We start from the raw sequence: 16,509 nt of genomic DNA on the forward strand, positions 1-16,509 counted from the left end.
GTAGAAGTCACTTTGTAGAATTTGGTGTCATTGATTATGAATCATTATAGATAGATATGCTTTGATCACAATCGTTATCATAGAGGGCATGTTTATTCATTACATAATTATTCAAAAATAAATGACAGATTTCTTCATTTCACATTCACATAAAATTTCACATTCACATGAAATATATACTTCACATATAAATCATTTCACATAAAATGTTTTACTTCATCGATGAATCAGTTCACATATAGATTTTTACTTTAATACATTAATAAATCACTTCATTATAAACAACACTGTAGTACAAAAAGTGCTCAGCACAGTGCTGTGTTTCCCTATTATCCATATTCACAGATAATTGGTCAAATCCCATTGGTGAGCTCTGTTATTATGACGACAAAGCAGATTTAACGTCAACACTTTTGGTATGAGACATCTGTTAATTTATGATACATAATGACATTCATAAAACACAAACGTGACATGTTTTACAGTCTGATTTGTTTAATCCCACCAGATTGATGGAGGCTCTCTATTTATGCGTAGGACATTCTGCAAAGGTAGTTGGCAGGGACATATCCTCTCTGTCCATTTGCCTCAGCTAACCACCACTCTTTATTGCCTCCCACGTCACAGAACTTGAGGATACGTACGTGCTGGTTCTCCTGCAGAGTCAGCTCCTGGTCGCATCGAGCTTGAAATGCATACGCAGCATAAAACTGTGGGAACAAACACAATCAGGTATAAATAGATAAATCAAAAGTGAAACAATTCTCGACGACAGCTATTCTTATTTTTTTCATTAAATGGTTAAACCAAATGAATGAAAATCTTAGTGTTACTTGGTGTCAAAATTGACAATTGTCCCCAAAATAATAAATGTTACATTGATTTTGTATCATAAAATAAAAATGAAAGTGTATTATCCTAAGTAGTCCACAAGGTGGCCCAGTTTCTTAGCTTTCTGAACGCAAAGTGTAGAACCTTTTCATTGATTCCAAATTACTGACTTTTTATTCTAGTTACTTTAGATCTGTAACTGTTTTGCTTTCAAAGGTCCTTTTACAGAGTCAGAGCTTTTTGCTCATATATACCTGCCACCATCTAACATCTGTCTTACAGTTATTTATAGATGGGTCATATTAAGGTCTGTCGACTACACAAAAAGGGGGCCGTCATCAGCAAGAGTGATGGAACCCCATAGACACATGCCCTATTACTGCACCACAGAAGGTTTAGCGGCACCACCTCTTCCTGCTGAGGCTCGGGACCGTTAGCAGGGATTGGCAACACTTTCCCTAAGTGTCTTCACTCCCATTGTGCCCACAGTCAACAGGGGCACCTCTGAAGATATCCTATTAAACTGCATGAGTGAAAAAGAAACTCCAGTGTCTGTGACCACAAGTCTCTGCATAGTGACTACAGCAGAAAAATATCACTAGCCCCCATTTCCTATCGCAACAGGACACATTTCAGACATGATGCGTCCACAAAGCCAGCATAATCCTGGATGACATCTCCCACAGTCTTTTCAACTTGTTGCTGTGTGGAGAGAGGTACAGTGTCATACATATCAGGTTCACCTGAGTCTTCAACAACCATTCACACTTACATTCAAACATACTGGCAATTTAGAGTCACCTATTAAACTAACATGCATATCTTTGAACTGTGGGAGGAAACCAGAGTACTCAGAGGAAAGTTACGCAAACACGGGGGGATTATGCAAATTCCATACAGAAAGGCTGCAGCCAGCTGGTGGATTCAAACAAGGTTGTGACCTGTAAGCTGTAACTAACTGACCACCATGACGTCCCCCAAGGGCCATTTAAAATCTTGTTTTTATCTCATTTACTGCTTTTTTAGTCATTGGATATTTGTTTTATGCTACATGGTCGGCCTAGAGAAAATGACATTTCAGTCCACTGTAAGTGTGCACATATTAAGGAATGACATAAATGATTCTTGACTCAACTTAAACTTAGTCCTTTGCAAACATTTGGGAAGGACATTAACCTTTTTTACTTATTTTACAAGAAGAAAATTCAACTGATCAAATCCAGGATGTTTTGAGCAAAACGACCATCTATTTGAGGCAACTACATGGGAGCTACCACACACCTGCTGAGCTTCCGTGTCCAGTAGGTCCTCCAGGTCTTCGGGGATCTCCGGCTCACCCTGTAGACCAGAAAGGTTTAAGCTGCTGTCAGTAGTGTTGAGGTTGAAGCTGCGTAGGCTGGTGCTGCCACTGCCTGACACAAACAGGCTCAGGTCGTCGAAGTCCTCATCCACCATGGCAGGCGGCTGCTGCTGCTGCTGCTGCTGTCGCTGCTGCTCTCTGGCCATCTGGCCCATCCGCTGTGAGTCCCTCAGAGGGTTGTACTGCTTCAGGAAGGTGGAATAGACATAGCCTTGTGTACCTAACAGTGACACACACGGACAGCTTGTCAGGAAGCCTGATGTCTGGGTCACATTTACAGTGTTAGTTCACCCAAATTAGAAAATAATGATGGTGATACATGGCCATGTGCATGGTTTTCATTTCTGTGGTATTCATCAATGCAATATCTTTCTGGACCACAATAAAATAAGAATAAATAACAAAGTGACCACACAACCAGTATTCAGTAACAAATGATGTAAACACAAAATAAACCAGATGTCTTTTAAATTATAGTTTATCACTTTCTGATTAATTATTTGAGCACCACATACAAAATTGTATTCAAATATTCAAGTAAAAGAATATCAGATATGCATGACAAAGCTTATGAAAATAAAAAGCTTTACTTTGACATTTAGAAATTTGATTCTTAAAACAAATGTGCATCATTTCTGGAGGATTAGTTAGTGTTTAAAAGGCTGGACTGGATTTAAAGATAAGCTACAGCATGAGCTTGCACAATCTTGAATTTAATTAAATTCAGAAACCTGAGTGGTGTGTAAATATGAGGAAAGCATATTCATAGAGTTGAAATCAACACAAGGGTGAACAACAACTTCTTGGGAATGCTTGTAATCCCAAAGGAAAAGACAAGTCTGTGAAGAATGTAGTTCGTACTAAGAGACATACACACACATTTCTTCTAGAGCTCTTAAAAAAAAAAAAAAAAAAAGTTGTTATTGCAAAGTACAGAGAGGCGTGCAGGCAGCATCTCTCCATCCTTGTTTCCAAATACCTCTGGGTATTCGGAAAGGCTTTGTACTCTAACTAACACTGCTTACAACGCAGAGCGGTTTGTTCCAAACAAGACACTGGGATCTCAGGTGCTTCTGTGAGATGTAGAGGGGAGATAGAGACAAGTTATGGAGTTGGCCCTGTTGTGAAGCAACCATCTCCAGAGGCGGGAAAGAGGTACCGGCAACCATGACATCAGAGGTTCTCCTGGGACTTATTCTTGTGTGCTGACTTTTCAGTGTCAGAAAGTGAAGTTTGGTATTTCTACAGAGCCTCAGTGATTTTAATACATGCAGATGTATTCACAAAGCAATATGTATTAAAGAAGACCCATACCGCCCATACCTGCAGATGACCTAGTGTGATTGCTTAATTTCCTACTGACAGTATGCAGCAAGACCTAACTAAGCCCAGAGATATACTTATGCAAGCACACACACATTTGCCTCCAGTGTGAACCAGCCAGCGGCTGCTGCTGCCTGATGGGTCTGTGTCCTCCAGCAGGGCCACCAGCTCTCCCTCCAGCAGGCTGAGGTCCTGCTCCTGGCAGCCATTACACTTTCTTTTAAGCTGGTACAGACGGCTCACTGGGTATTCCGCCAGCAGCCAGGCACGCTGCTCATCGGTTTGATGCTGCACTTCTGGCATCTGGAGGACAGAATAACACAAATGAGCGTGGTGTAAATACTTCAAACGGGGTTGGTATGTGGGCTCATGTTGATGTGTTGCTGGATATCAGCGTACTCTAGTGTGGGTAACAAGCTAAAGCTCTGGGAGCTTAGGATTCAAATTGATCAATTCTTTGGGTTTGGGTTGCCAAGTGCTCTAGTTAATAACAGCCCGGAGCTGTTCTCTGTGTCTGCCTTTGATAAGGTTTACAGTATAGCTGCTTTTAAGCCTTGGAACTGGTTCAAGACTCAGAGGAATATGTGGGACGTTTGTTTTAACCTGGATTCAGTGAGAAGTTTACAGGTGTTTTAAGCAACTATCCAGGGGCCTCATTTATAAAATTGTTCACAGGATCCATAATAAAAAGTTTATGTGAGCAAAAAATACAGAAAAGGCGTTCGCCAAAAATCAATCACACTTATGAAACTGTGTAAGCCCAGAAATTGACACAAATTCACTTTATGCATCACAATCAACTTGTGAATGTGATGAAACTTTGATGAGCCCCATATTCCACCCCAATCACTCCCACAATTAATGATGGTCAATGCAAAATGCTCATGAATACAGGTCAGACATGAAGCTGGACATAGTGGCATTTGTAACTTTCAAGTCAAGATTTGTGTGTGTGCAGTGATTATAAATAAGGCCCCAGAGATCAAATTTGCAAAAATGTGCAGCCTATAATGACACGGTGTAGTCTCTAGATGATAATACTTAGTTCTAGATTATTTTCACTTTCGTACAGTTATTTTCTTCTCTCGTTGTCGCTCAAAGCTGACTTTGCGCTCCATTAACTTCTGTGCGTTATCCTTAACAAAAGTCAGATTGTTCAACTCCTCCATGATGCTGTTCTGCACTTCAGCAATGTTTGACAAGGGAGCCTGGAAAAGCAAAAAAAAAGAAAAAGAAAAAAAAAAAGGAAAATTTATTTGATTTGCAATAGGCAAAATTAAAAAGTTTTAATTATGTTTATTATGTTTTTAGTTCTTACTGGGAGCTGATGTAAAGATGGAACAAGAAGTAATATTTTATTCATTAGCCCTCTGAGAAGGGCTACTAGATACACCACACAGTTGGTCAGGATAGTATAAGCAGCCACGTTGAACCTCTGCAGCTCCTCAACTAGCAAGGCATTAAGAGCTTCATAGTCTCTCCTGGCTGGACCAGGCGGTTCCTCCATCACCAGCAGAGAAGGAGAAGGAGAAGGAGAAGAAGAAGAAGTAGTGGTTGATGAGGATGTGACAGAAGAGGAGCGCTCCAGACGGCTGCAGTAATCCAGTAACTTGTCATATCGTTTCTGAATGAGCTTCTGTGGGCCTGTGAACATGCCCTGCAGGGATGAGAGGGGGGCGAGGACCAATTGCTCCATGTTGTCTTTCTGGAGAAGAAAGTCAGAAAGGTGGCAGAAAATTTACATGGATGTACAGTATTAGTCTCCTTTTTGTATGTGTTCTCTATGGTGTAGTCTGTATATGTAATCAAGTACTTTTAGTGTACGTCTGTGACTTAAAAGATTATTTATAAATTAAAACAACTGAAGAGTCTAGTTTTTAGTATGCAGTATATAATTCAAAACAATAGTAAAGAACCCTGTGACATTAAGCTTTCATACATAACAAAAGAGCTGCTACAGCTTGATTTGCCAGCAGACAAATAAGAGGTAGTGATGTTCAGCTTACGGTGTGAGCTTAGCAAACATAACGCTGTTCACCTATTATAGTAGCGTGTGATGGGTAGTACTATACAGAAAGTAAAGAGAAGTGTTCCTTTTGTGCAAATGTTCTGCTTCCTGAAAGCATCTATCAGTTACATCTGTCATGTTGTGATTGTATAGCTGACACAATAAAACCCTTTATAAAAAAAAATAAAAAATAAATAAATCTGTTGCTTTTCCTCTGAGTATGTGTCTTCAGTGACTATACTTTTTTTGGTATTTTGTAAAGACCATTTCAGTCTGTGTTTGGGGCAGTGCTGAACTGCTGCGGTGAAGAGCTGCTACACAAAGGATCTTATTCAAAGGTGTAGTTATATCAGAGCTGGCAACAGTACAATCCAAAAAGAGAGAGTAGGAAAGAGACGGTAGCAGGGTAACTAAAGAATCTACCAGAAAGGTTAGAGGCACAGAAGAGGAGGATTAATAAAAAATGGACTGAAGAAAGAGAGCGACTATAAGGGCAAAGTGACCATTGACTCACAGTGGGAGGGTGAATGGAGGGTCACTAAGGCAAAAGGCCAAATACATAGGATTTAGCAACAAACAAAAGGGAAGGAAATCTGGACAAAAGAACGAAGCAGGTTATGGCCTCAGCTGAACTGATATTTAAAGCTGACAGTTATGTTGTGAAGTACAACACATGGCATCCTTACAAAGTGCTTATAGGGGTCATTTCCATTACTGTGCAATGTGCTGTGTGCATCGTTTTTATTTGGATCCTTGACAATGTTCTCCATGTCCTGGACATTCTGAACAGCTACAGACACCAGTTCCTGCAGAAATTACATTTAGAAAAAGAGCTTAGAAAATGATAGGGCCTATCGGCATTAAAATCACCGCAGAGCACACTGAGTTTGCAGGAAATTGCTCAGTGGTAATCTATACCTACCTGAGCGTACTGTAGGTAACACTGAACATTCTTGACCAGCTGTCTCACAGCCTTCTCCAGACTTCTGAATAGCTTCTCCTCTCTGTCAAAAACTTCATCTCTCACCTATAAAAGAACCAATTGAAATATGTAGCTCAAATACCGGCTAAATGCCCCTAAACGATGCCTTTGCCATCTGAATTCAGAGTTTTTGCACTTGCCATTGGCACTAAGTGCTCTGCAAAAGCAGCAATTCCACTGGTACTAAAAATTTCAGTTTCATTTAAACTGTCAAAGCCCCAAGCTTGATCACTTTTATAGCATTTACCCCTTTTTATTACGCTTACAGTGAGTGTGGAACATTCTTAAAGGCTTTCTGCACAGAATATTACCTGCGGTTCAACTCCAGTGAGGATCTTGAGATAGCCAGCAAACCTGTCTCCTTTCTTACGGATAGAATGAATATTGAACTTGTGCAGTTTGCCCCTCAATGTTCCTTCATCTTCCAACCTCCTGTACTTCATAACTGAGAATAGATGGGAATATGAGACAACATTGACAGGGAAGGGACGAATTAAACAAAAACAAATTACACTGCAAAATGATGTGTTTGGTAGAAAATGAAGCAATGAGAAATCTCACCTATATCCTTGCGCCTCTTGAACTCATTGATGTTGACATTTATGATCTTGGCAGCAGTAAACGCCTCCTGCAGTGGCCGGTAGTCAGGGTGGTTTTCAGGTGTGGCCTGCCACAGCTCCCCAAGCAGCAGCGGGTACTTCATAATCCTCTGAACAGGCTTGATGATCAGTGAACCCATGTCCAGCAGGTTAGGTTTTCCTCTGTGTAGATAATGATGTTATATGGTAAACAATAATCTACTTGGCCCACAGAACTAAAAGTCAGAAAAGAAAAATAAAGTATGGCACTATAACAATAGTTCATTTATGGGTACTTACTCTTGGTCATAAATTTTCCTGTAATTACAAAAAAAGAAACTCAGTTCCCATCAAATATCATTAACAATGGATCAGGCTATTTATTACATCAGGGAAGTTAGATTTAAATTTTGAGTGTGACAAATTTGGAGGAAGTGACTGGACTTACTTTAGTGCTAATACACATGTGGTGAAATGCTGTTTTATGTCTTCCTCTTTCTCATAGGATTTGAGTGAAACATTGGCATCATCATGATGGTAGCAGTAAATCTTATACACATCTTCTAAAGCTGCCTTTGCCTGGATGAAAACATCTCCTTCAAACACAAGTCGTATATGACATCTTTAAGTATCACATGAGACTAAAATTATCCAGAGCAGTAAAAGTCAACAGTTACAACAAGCAATAATTAAACAGACATTACCTATAACAACTGCTTCTGGATCAGGGTCAGCCATGGCCCCATACAGTCTGTGGAGGAGTGCTGCAGATACTTCACACACTGTCTCCATGTTGGTGAACATCCGATCTACATCCACAATCTAGCAAAAAGTGAAGAAACCACAGTGTCAAATATGAGTTTTATTTACTGGAGTGGATGGTGGATGGACTCAAAATATACAAATAGTGTATTTCCTCTCCAAATGCTAATAATGTTTGTTATTTATTATCACGTAACAAATTGAGGAGGGCAGAGTTAAATTTATGTTGTAAAGCTGATAAAGATGTAACAAATAAACAAGTTACACTATTAAATATTAGCTTTCTGTCAGCAGTCAGTGAGTTATGTATTAATGTTGGATTTAATAATTAAAATATATTTTTTAAAGGGCCACTTCTATAACACTTTTATCCAAACCACTTTACAATGTAACTTCTCATTCACCCATTCAAACACAGTGGCTGTGTCATGCGAGGTGATCGCCTGACCCACAAGGAGCAACCTGGGGTCCAGTGTCTTGCCCAAGGACACTTCGACACATGGCCACGAGGGACCAGAAATAGAACCACTGATCCTGTGTTCCAAGGACGACTAGCTTACCAACTGAACTGCAGCCGCCCAATATAAGTTTGAGCTATATTCATTTTATTGTTGACAAAACATCTACCTGCATGTTTCGTAGAGGCTGAACCACTTCTCTGATGCACAGCTCCAGGTCTGTGAGGTAGTCCTTTTCAGTCTGTACAAGCTCCTGAATGACCTTTGCCCTGCGGTTCATCTTTCTCATACGTACCTCCTCTGGGTCCAGTGCTGGAGAGGGGGGTGTGGACAGGTCAAGGGGTCTCATTTTTTCTAAGGGAAAAAGTGACATCATAAACATGTACATTTTCAAATCAGTTCAGGCATTTCATCTCACTTTAGGTGGCCAGTTGATTATATAGCAATCACAGCAACAGGCAGCTCTTATTGGTTAATCAAAAGTTATGTAGGATCACACAAGACTGATTATGTGAGTTCACCTACAATTTAGTATATATCGGATTTGCCAGCATTTTAAACCATCTGTGGCTCACACGTATTTGCTCAAATGCTGGTAAACACCCTGGGCCTGTGGGCTGTGCAAGCTTGGAAAAAGATACGTCTCTACTAACACATCCACTTGATGCCTCAGCAGCCATCAGTATTTCACGGTGATCTAATTATTTTGACTCAAGCGCCAAAGGCATCACTTAACATGCCAGTCAGGCTCACTTCTCTTTTTTTTTTTTATTGCTCTGCTGCCTAATCGGTCTGTAGCTGCTCTGTGCTTTGCATGGCAGGCAGGAGTGTCTGTTCAGGGAAGAGGAATGCTTCCTAGCTGCCTAATTGAAGCCACGCACCACTTCCTCCTCTGAGGGGAGACAGTGATGAAGAGAGAGTGGCGGAGGGAGGGAGACAGAAGGCTGCGAGGCCCGTGTCAGATTACGGAACTAATCGTGCCGCTGATGTAATGCTACGGCTTGCTCAGACATTCCATCTGCTCAGGCTCTGAATGTGTGGGGGGGAGTGGCACACATGCACACGCACACACAAACAGACATTGATTCAAACAGGTGGACAACAATTCCTAATGTACACAATTCCTGTATTCATTGTTAGCTATGTCCAGGGCATCATTATGTATATGAATATAGCACTTATTAGATATTTGTGTAATGATTTATGCGGTTGCATTTCCACTTCGTATTAGTAGCATGTGAATAAGTTGCCCCATCAAAGAAACACACAGCAACTTCTTTTTCTTAATTATTTTATGAAAAGGCAACTTTGTTACTGGGATTGCTAGTAAGCTTCAAGCTGCAGACATTGTCATGTACAAGTACTAGTAGCCAGAGCCTTCTGTCAAATCTGAGTAGACGGGGTTGTATGTTCTGCTTAGTCCTTCCTTATGAATGGCTGCTTATCTTCTGTTGATGACAGAAAACCTAACAGGTGAAATGCTTGAGCTTACTTTCTGAATTCGCCTTGGCTAAGACGTGTTTGGTAAATGCACTGTGCATACAACATCATCACTGTCATAAAGCTGAACACGACTGTGCAGCTATTTTCTTTTTTCTCCACCAGGAATTCATTAACATGTTAGTGTCAGACATGCTAATCCATTTGTTTGTTTTGCAGCTTTGGGAAGAATTTATTTTAAATATATATGTTCTAGTTTTTAATGTGCACAGTAACTGGAACATTGCTAGTCAAAATGCTATGTAAATGAAGTGCCGACGTCGTCTGTCAGTGTGAAAAACAAGCCCAGAATTTCTGAAAACCTCCACCTGAGATAAAAAACTCCCGTGAGAAAAAAGCTGATGAATCTTGATGGCTCACTGAACACTTTTAGTTGGATTTCAGCACTCTGTATATAATGTCGATAAGCACAATGAGAACAGACTATATTAAAGTTTTTATAATTCTTTGTATAGACATGTCAAGGGACATGTGTAGCCCTGAGCTACTCTTGAAACTGGTCTTGAAAAAACATCCCTCTACATTTACGTATATATAAAATAAAAAGGTACTGTACTCAAGCCTCAGCAGCAGTGCCCAAACTGTGCTGACTTATCTTTTTGGCAGCATTATGTTAGGTGAGGTATGGTTTCCGGCACAGGAGTTCCTATGAAAGTGGATACAGGGCTTTTCACTCTTTAGCCCATTGAAAGGGATCCAACTGACAGCCCCAGAACAGAATAGAAGGTATAGTGTATCATGTATCACCATCAAGGAAAATGACTGTGCCACACAGCAAAGTGCACAATGGGACTTTATCACTGAAAAAAAAAAAAAACCCAACATATTTTGGATGAATGGGTGCACTGCATTTGAATAAATCTTGAAAATCTATAAAAGGTATATAAAAATATTCTCTGTAAGGTGTTATTGTTCACTAAGAGGAAAGATGTATTTTACCATTTATCATGTCTAATAAGAATGGCACAAAATATTTAATGCCACAAAGTCCTAAGTCCCCTCTCTCTCTCTCTCTCTCTCTCACACACACACACACACAAACACAGAAACAAAGTATAGTAACAGTTCAGTGGCTGATTGGTGGATTGGATTTGGTTGATTACTATTCCCTCATTTGGGTTTGGGGAGGTAAATCATTGTCCGACCGATTATATTTAGCTAGTGTAAACAATTGAACACATTGATGACATGTTGCTATGGCTCTGCAGCTCGACCAACCTGTCTGTCAAGCAGATGAGAAAAGACAGTCAGGCAGCAGCTCACATGTTTCCTCTTTCAGTGAAGTCATCATTCTGTCAATATTTGCAATGGTAATACCACTGTAAACCATGTACGTCAGGTGTGAGGCTAAAGTCAAACAGGGCAGGTGATTGGTTTACTAAAAACACTGCAATGTTTTTGACAACCTTGCCTGCGTTGATGGTAAGTGGGCAGCTGCTGTTTGAGACCGGGCAGCTGCTGATAAAGCAACTTTGTGTGTGTGTGTGTGTGTGTGTGTGTGTGTGTGTGTGTGTGTGTGTGTGTGTGTAAGTTACAACAGTAAGTCAGAAAAAGGTAATACTTTGCTACAAAGTGCCACTGGTCAACATGGCACTGGAGGTGTATAGTTCACTGAGAAGGAAACTAAGGAACAAGTGGCACAGGAAAACCTACATACTTTGGCCAATATTTAATAGTACCACGTCCTGACACAGTTATGTTACTCATTTTGCCTGAATCGCAGCATTCCCAGTCACTGAGTGCTCTCTAAAGACAGGTGGAGCCAGTTTTTCTGAAATGTGTTAGAGTGAAAAGGCCAAGGTCAGAAGCTGATGAGGCAACACACAGCTGTATTTACAATGTGCTTCATATACAGTTTACTACCTTCTGATAAAACACAGCAAATTTTTTTGCTTGAATATTATAATCAGTATAGATCAAAATGTATCATTTTAAATATCTAAATGCTTTTTAGTGATGGAAAGTAAGTAGCCCGTATCAGTGCACTTTGTAATAAATTGTTCTTCACCCATCACTGGTGTCTTGTTTACTAGTTGCTCTGGAACACTTCTAAAGCCACTCCTCAGTGCAAGAGTTTGGAAAACAGTTTGCATATGTGGCTTCATCCCTGTGGGAGTATCCTGCTCAACACATAGTAACACAACAGGTGCCCAGTATCCAGAGCTATAGAGCAGTGCACACGCTATGAGTGTGTTTGTGTCTGTGTGTGTGAATTTCTGTTCTTCAGTAACAGATGCTGCTCTCACAGCCCTTCTATAGCGAACATATTCCCCTAAAAGCTGTGCAAGTCAATGTGCTGAGTACAAGTTTGCAATGTAAAAAGTTTAGAGACTTTTTTTAGACTGAGTGTGTGGCTCACGTGTGTGTAGATTGTTGCCATAGTTTTGATCTCTTGGGAGGTCATTAGCTGGTGTACCTTTAAGTTTTGTGCTGTACTCCGTCTTGTCAGACTGACTCCTCCTCACCAGCGTCCCCAGGTTGATGTCACCTTCACCCTTGTCATCAGCCACAATAGTGTCCGTCTTCCTCCTCTCCAGGTAACGCAGGAACACAGGCCGGTTCCTTCTCTTAATCACTTTCTCCTTATCTTTTTCCTTCTCCTTCTCACTCCCATTGGCCTCTTTGGGATCCATGGTGAGGCCGTGAGCTCGCTTGTGCTTTTAGACTGGTCAAGTAGAAAAGAAGTGGAAAAGAGAGGGACAGGAAGAAGTAGAGAGAGACAGAGAAAGAGAGAGAACCTGGGAACAGGTGTACTGTTTACTGTGACCTGACTGCCTGCTCTGCACAGGTAATTTAGCTCCTCCCCATGTCAACCTGTAATGAGAGCTGTGTTACCACACCTCTCTACTGCTATGCTTCTTCCTTTTAGACCATTATATTCATCAAGGGAGGAAAAGGGTAACATCACCTTTCCTCAAAGGTTTGACGATAGACAAATGGCCACCAGCAAAAGTCTGAACTCATACTACAATTAAATGCCCTGAAAACAAAATGACACTAATATATAATAACGTTTTACGTTGTGCCTCATTTGGACAAGGAAGTGTTTATGTAACTGGCCATAAATTATGCTTGGCAATATAAAATGTTTTGTATTTGCCCAAGTGAATTTCCTTATCACTTAATGTACAAAATGCACGTCACAATTGTTGCATTTTAGTGACAGCCTAACTTATGACAGGAGACAATACATAGATGTATACATACATAGACTGAAAATCACGTTTTAAGGAACCTTTGATACTGTTATACACCTTTCATTTAATTACTTTTATTACTTTATGCAATGATGTACTTTTTCAAGTAATAGCCTTTACAGTAAATCATGAAATGTCAAATCTGGTTAAACAGGTCCTTAATCAGCACAGATGCCGCCACAATGAATCCTAATCATAGCAACCAGGTACTGTGAATCCTAACCAGAACAATGAATAGGTGTATTTCCTTCCCACTGATAGACAGATTAAGAGGCGCCCCCATCATGTTTTCAGATCACGGTGTAGTGTACTGATGGCACCTTTTTCTAACTCATATTCAATTAGATGATCACATATGGCTCTATACCATATATACAATATACTAGTTGTGAGCCACATGTGTGCATTTAGTCTAAAACAAGTTCAAAGTGATACGAGCACACATCAGTATGTGATCTGAAAACACAATAGAAGCCACTGCTACCTGTGTTTCAGGGGAGAGAAAAAGGATACAGTACTTTTGGAAGGGACTGTATAGAACCTGGTCATCCACAAAAGACTGTTCTCACATTGCATCCTCCTCCTCCTTACCATCAAAATCACCATTATCATCTCATCACTGTCATTGATATGAATATGAAAAACTAAACAAGAACATAAGAATTAAAGTACATGAAACATTTATTTATTGTCTGAGTTACACATATACAGTTAGAGTATTTGGTAAACTAAATAATTTACAAAAAATCTGTTTTATTAGTTTTAGTAATTTTTTTTGCTTAATAATTAAATTAAATCATCCATTGAGTCTCAAAACATAATTTTTTTCAAAGCTTGTTTGTTGAGACAAAGTAACAAAGAGGACTCGGTTTTCTCTGCTATCAGAGAATGTAGGTGCTGGAGCATGGTGAAAAAACAAGTATAGAGAAAATAAAAGCACACCCATGCCTGAAGCCTGTCCTTTTACAGGCACATGTTTTTACTACTGCTGTTACAGAGGTAAGAAGATAAAATACCTGATATTATTGTCAAATGTCCACCTTCCAATATCTCATTTCTTTTGCTACAGCAGCACAGAAATACTGTCTGGTGGGTTACATCAGGAAATGTTTTTTTTTTTTTTTTTTTTTTTTTTTGTGAATTACCACCTTTAGTGAGATTGGTCAAAAATTGTCCTATTAGCTGAAACTGAATTGGTGCCCAAGAAAATCAAAGTTCTTTGGCAACAATATCATAGGGAAGTATGTGCTTTTATGGCTGTCAATGTGTTTGACTTGTTTAAACAAAGACCAACTTAGACAACAATAAAAGGGATAGATCAAGGCGGCTGGGTTGGATGTTTGTACATGACACAATGGATGCATATGGACTTTGATCTCATGATGCATTGTAATGATTACTACCATCGAGTCCAACAACTTCAGGCTGGTAAAGCAAAAACAGAGGTATTAAAAAGACAATTCTGGAGGCTAAGTTCATTGTAGAAAACTATTAGATACTGTAGAAGCCTTGGTGTTTATTAGCATAACCAGAGGGGGAAAAAAAGTCACACAAATATACCTGGTTGTGTAATAGTTGTTATATTGATAATAATTATATGCACCTCTGTATGTATTTGTTTCAGAAATACTGACTAGGACAAAAGACAATTAACAAGACAAAAAAACTAAATAACAAAACAAAGAAAAACAATTAAGTCATTCACATGAATGTTCTTATATGTTAGTACTACTGTATGTAATTATGACTGAATATCAGGGGGGAGATTAGCTAGGTGGCAGTGCAGTAAAGCAATTTGCGCATGCTCTACAAGCACGCAAATAGAAGTACAAGCAATCATATAGCCAGATTATGGAATGAAACACAGGCCTATATAAAAAAAAATACTTCTGTCTATGTTTTGGTGACACATCTGAGAACTCCATCAGCACTCAAGCATCAGGCCAAGGATTCCCAATGAAAAACAAAATACATACAAAATGTTAAAGCACAAATTGCACCAGAATTCACACCCTTTACCAAAATGTAAATTTTGCACACACGTGTCTATGCATCAAATGAGTTCACCATCATGCACCCAGGAAAATACTGTTTTACCTGACTTTGTTTTGACTCAGCAGCACAATCAGTTTGCAGTTTGCTGGCAATCGTAATGTTTAGAAGTTTTATTTACCCAAATCTTTATTTTCTAAACCAACTTACTTTTTACATCTAAATGCATTTAAATACGACTCTATACATTTGTATATATATTTTTTAAATAAACGTTTGCCAGAAAGTCGGCTTTTATTTTGAAAACCGCAGAACGGAAGCACCGGCTCCACTCTGGCGGACTTGGCGGTTCTGGATGTGGCGACGGAGGAAGACGACGGGAAGCAGGAACCGAGGGGAGACCTAGCGTCTATAATGAGCGCGCTGCTCCTGCGCTCCTCGCTTGGTGGCTTGGTGACACTTTTCGGCTCCTTCTGCGCTTCTCGAAGCAAACTCGTCACACAAGCAGCAGGTGGTCCTCACCTGTATAATCTGAGAAAAACGATGCACTATCTAACGGAGGAGAGAGGACACCCCAATTCTCCTGACTACCGGATTTATTTTAGTAAGTTAATTGTCGCCATCATGAAAGAAACCACATGTGCCCCCTGTCCTTTATGGGACGGTAGCATCATTTAGTCAGTGTGGTGGCAGGGCCTGGCGTCTGACATACGACCTTCCTTCGACCTTCAGGTCAAGGTAGACGTTGGATTAGTCAGCGCGGGATTTTCCTGCCATGTAACTTTACAATCAAATACCCGCTAATGTTGCTGGTGCCCCCACCCCTCGCATCCGGTTTCCAGTCTGATAACCAGCGGAAAGGAAATGTTTTTCACGTGGTTTTACTTCCTAGTAGGCGGAGCTATTCGTTGACACACATGAATAAAAACCCTCCAGACAAAAAGAACTGGTATTTCCATTAGCAATGGTAAAATTAAGCTAAGGGGGCGCAGATGTTTTTCTCCATTGCCTCTCACAAAGTAAGTTTTCATCACTGGTAGAATAACTGGTAGAAGATTAGGATATAAAATGCAATGAACCAATGTGGTGAGGGCATTTTCTTAGTATGACTGCTTCTTTCTAAACACTTAAAGGGGAAGTCTATTGATTGTACATAACAAGCTCAGGTTACAACATGCAAATTGTATTACACAGCCTCTAAAACAATTGTGACTTCTGCTGTGGCTTTAATGTGAGCTTGCTGAAGTGAGGGTTGTCAGCCCGCGCTTAGAGATGGCTCGTTCTTAACAGAACTTGTGCAGTTTAAAACCCATAAAACCCATAATCTTTTACCTGGCAGAGAGTGTTCTAAGAAAAGATGCAGCTTTATTGTGCAGAGAGTAAGTTCCAGTGTTTCGGAAGTGTAACCCTTCCTACTAGCACTATGCAATATTGGAAAAAACGTGTAGTTGCCACATTTTTCCTTCTGCTATCTATCTATCTATATATCTATATATGTATATATAATGCAATATAATG

The 16,509-nt window shown here is 39.9% G+C and overlaps 2 protein-coding genes across 3 annotated transcripts in view; one reads left to right on the forward strand and one right to left on the reverse strand.

Moving 5' to 3' along the window:
* Positions 1 to 75: 75 nt before the first annotated feature.
* On the reverse strand, positions 76 to 12,596 carry arhgef38 (Rho guanine nucleotide exchange factor (GEF) 38). 2 transcript variants are annotated; one of them, XM_067498959.1, is made up of 14 exons: positions 12,219 to 12,596; positions 8,472 to 8,656; positions 7,787 to 7,904; positions 7,531 to 7,678; positions 7,383 to 7,400; positions 7,066 to 7,265; positions 6,816 to 6,949; positions 6,445 to 6,549; positions 6,209 to 6,328; positions 4,833 to 5,219; positions 4,585 to 4,722; positions 3,610 to 3,817; positions 2,113 to 2,411; positions 76 to 710 (listed from the first exon to the last, which is right to left on the reverse strand). In XM_067498959.1, the coding sequence occupies exons 1-14, from the start codon at positions 12,433 to 12,435 to the stop codon at positions 528 to 530; spliced, it is 2,460 nt and encodes an 819-aa protein (XP_067355060.1). In that variant the 5' UTR covers positions 12,436 to 12,596; the 3' UTR covers positions 76 to 527. The 2 variants fall into 2 exon arrangements, with proteins under 2 accessions (XP_067355060.1, XP_067355061.1); XM_067498960.1 differs by having other exon boundaries at positions 3,616 to 3,817; positions 12,219 to 12,595.
* A 2,720-nt stretch (positions 12,597 to 15,316) lies between these two features.
* ppa2 (inorganic pyrophosphatase 2) overlaps positions 15,317 to 16,509 on the forward strand; it is a 7,695-nt gene continuing 6,502 nt past the window's right edge. Inside the window, exon 1 of the mRNA XM_067497256.1 lies at positions 15,317 to 15,595. Within this exon, the coding sequence (XP_067353357.1) occupies positions 15,406 to 15,595 (190 nt within the window). The 5' untranslated portion in view covers positions 15,317 to 15,405. The remainder of the gene's footprint in view (positions 15,596 to 16,509) is intronic.

Source organism: Channa argus, chromosome 3, assembly GCF_033026475.1.
Source record: "Channa argus isolate prfri chromosome 3, Channa argus male v1.0, whole genome shotgun sequence".
Classification (NCBI taxonomy): domain Eukaryota; kingdom Metazoa; phylum Chordata; class Actinopteri; order Anabantiformes; family Channidae; genus Channa; species Channa argus.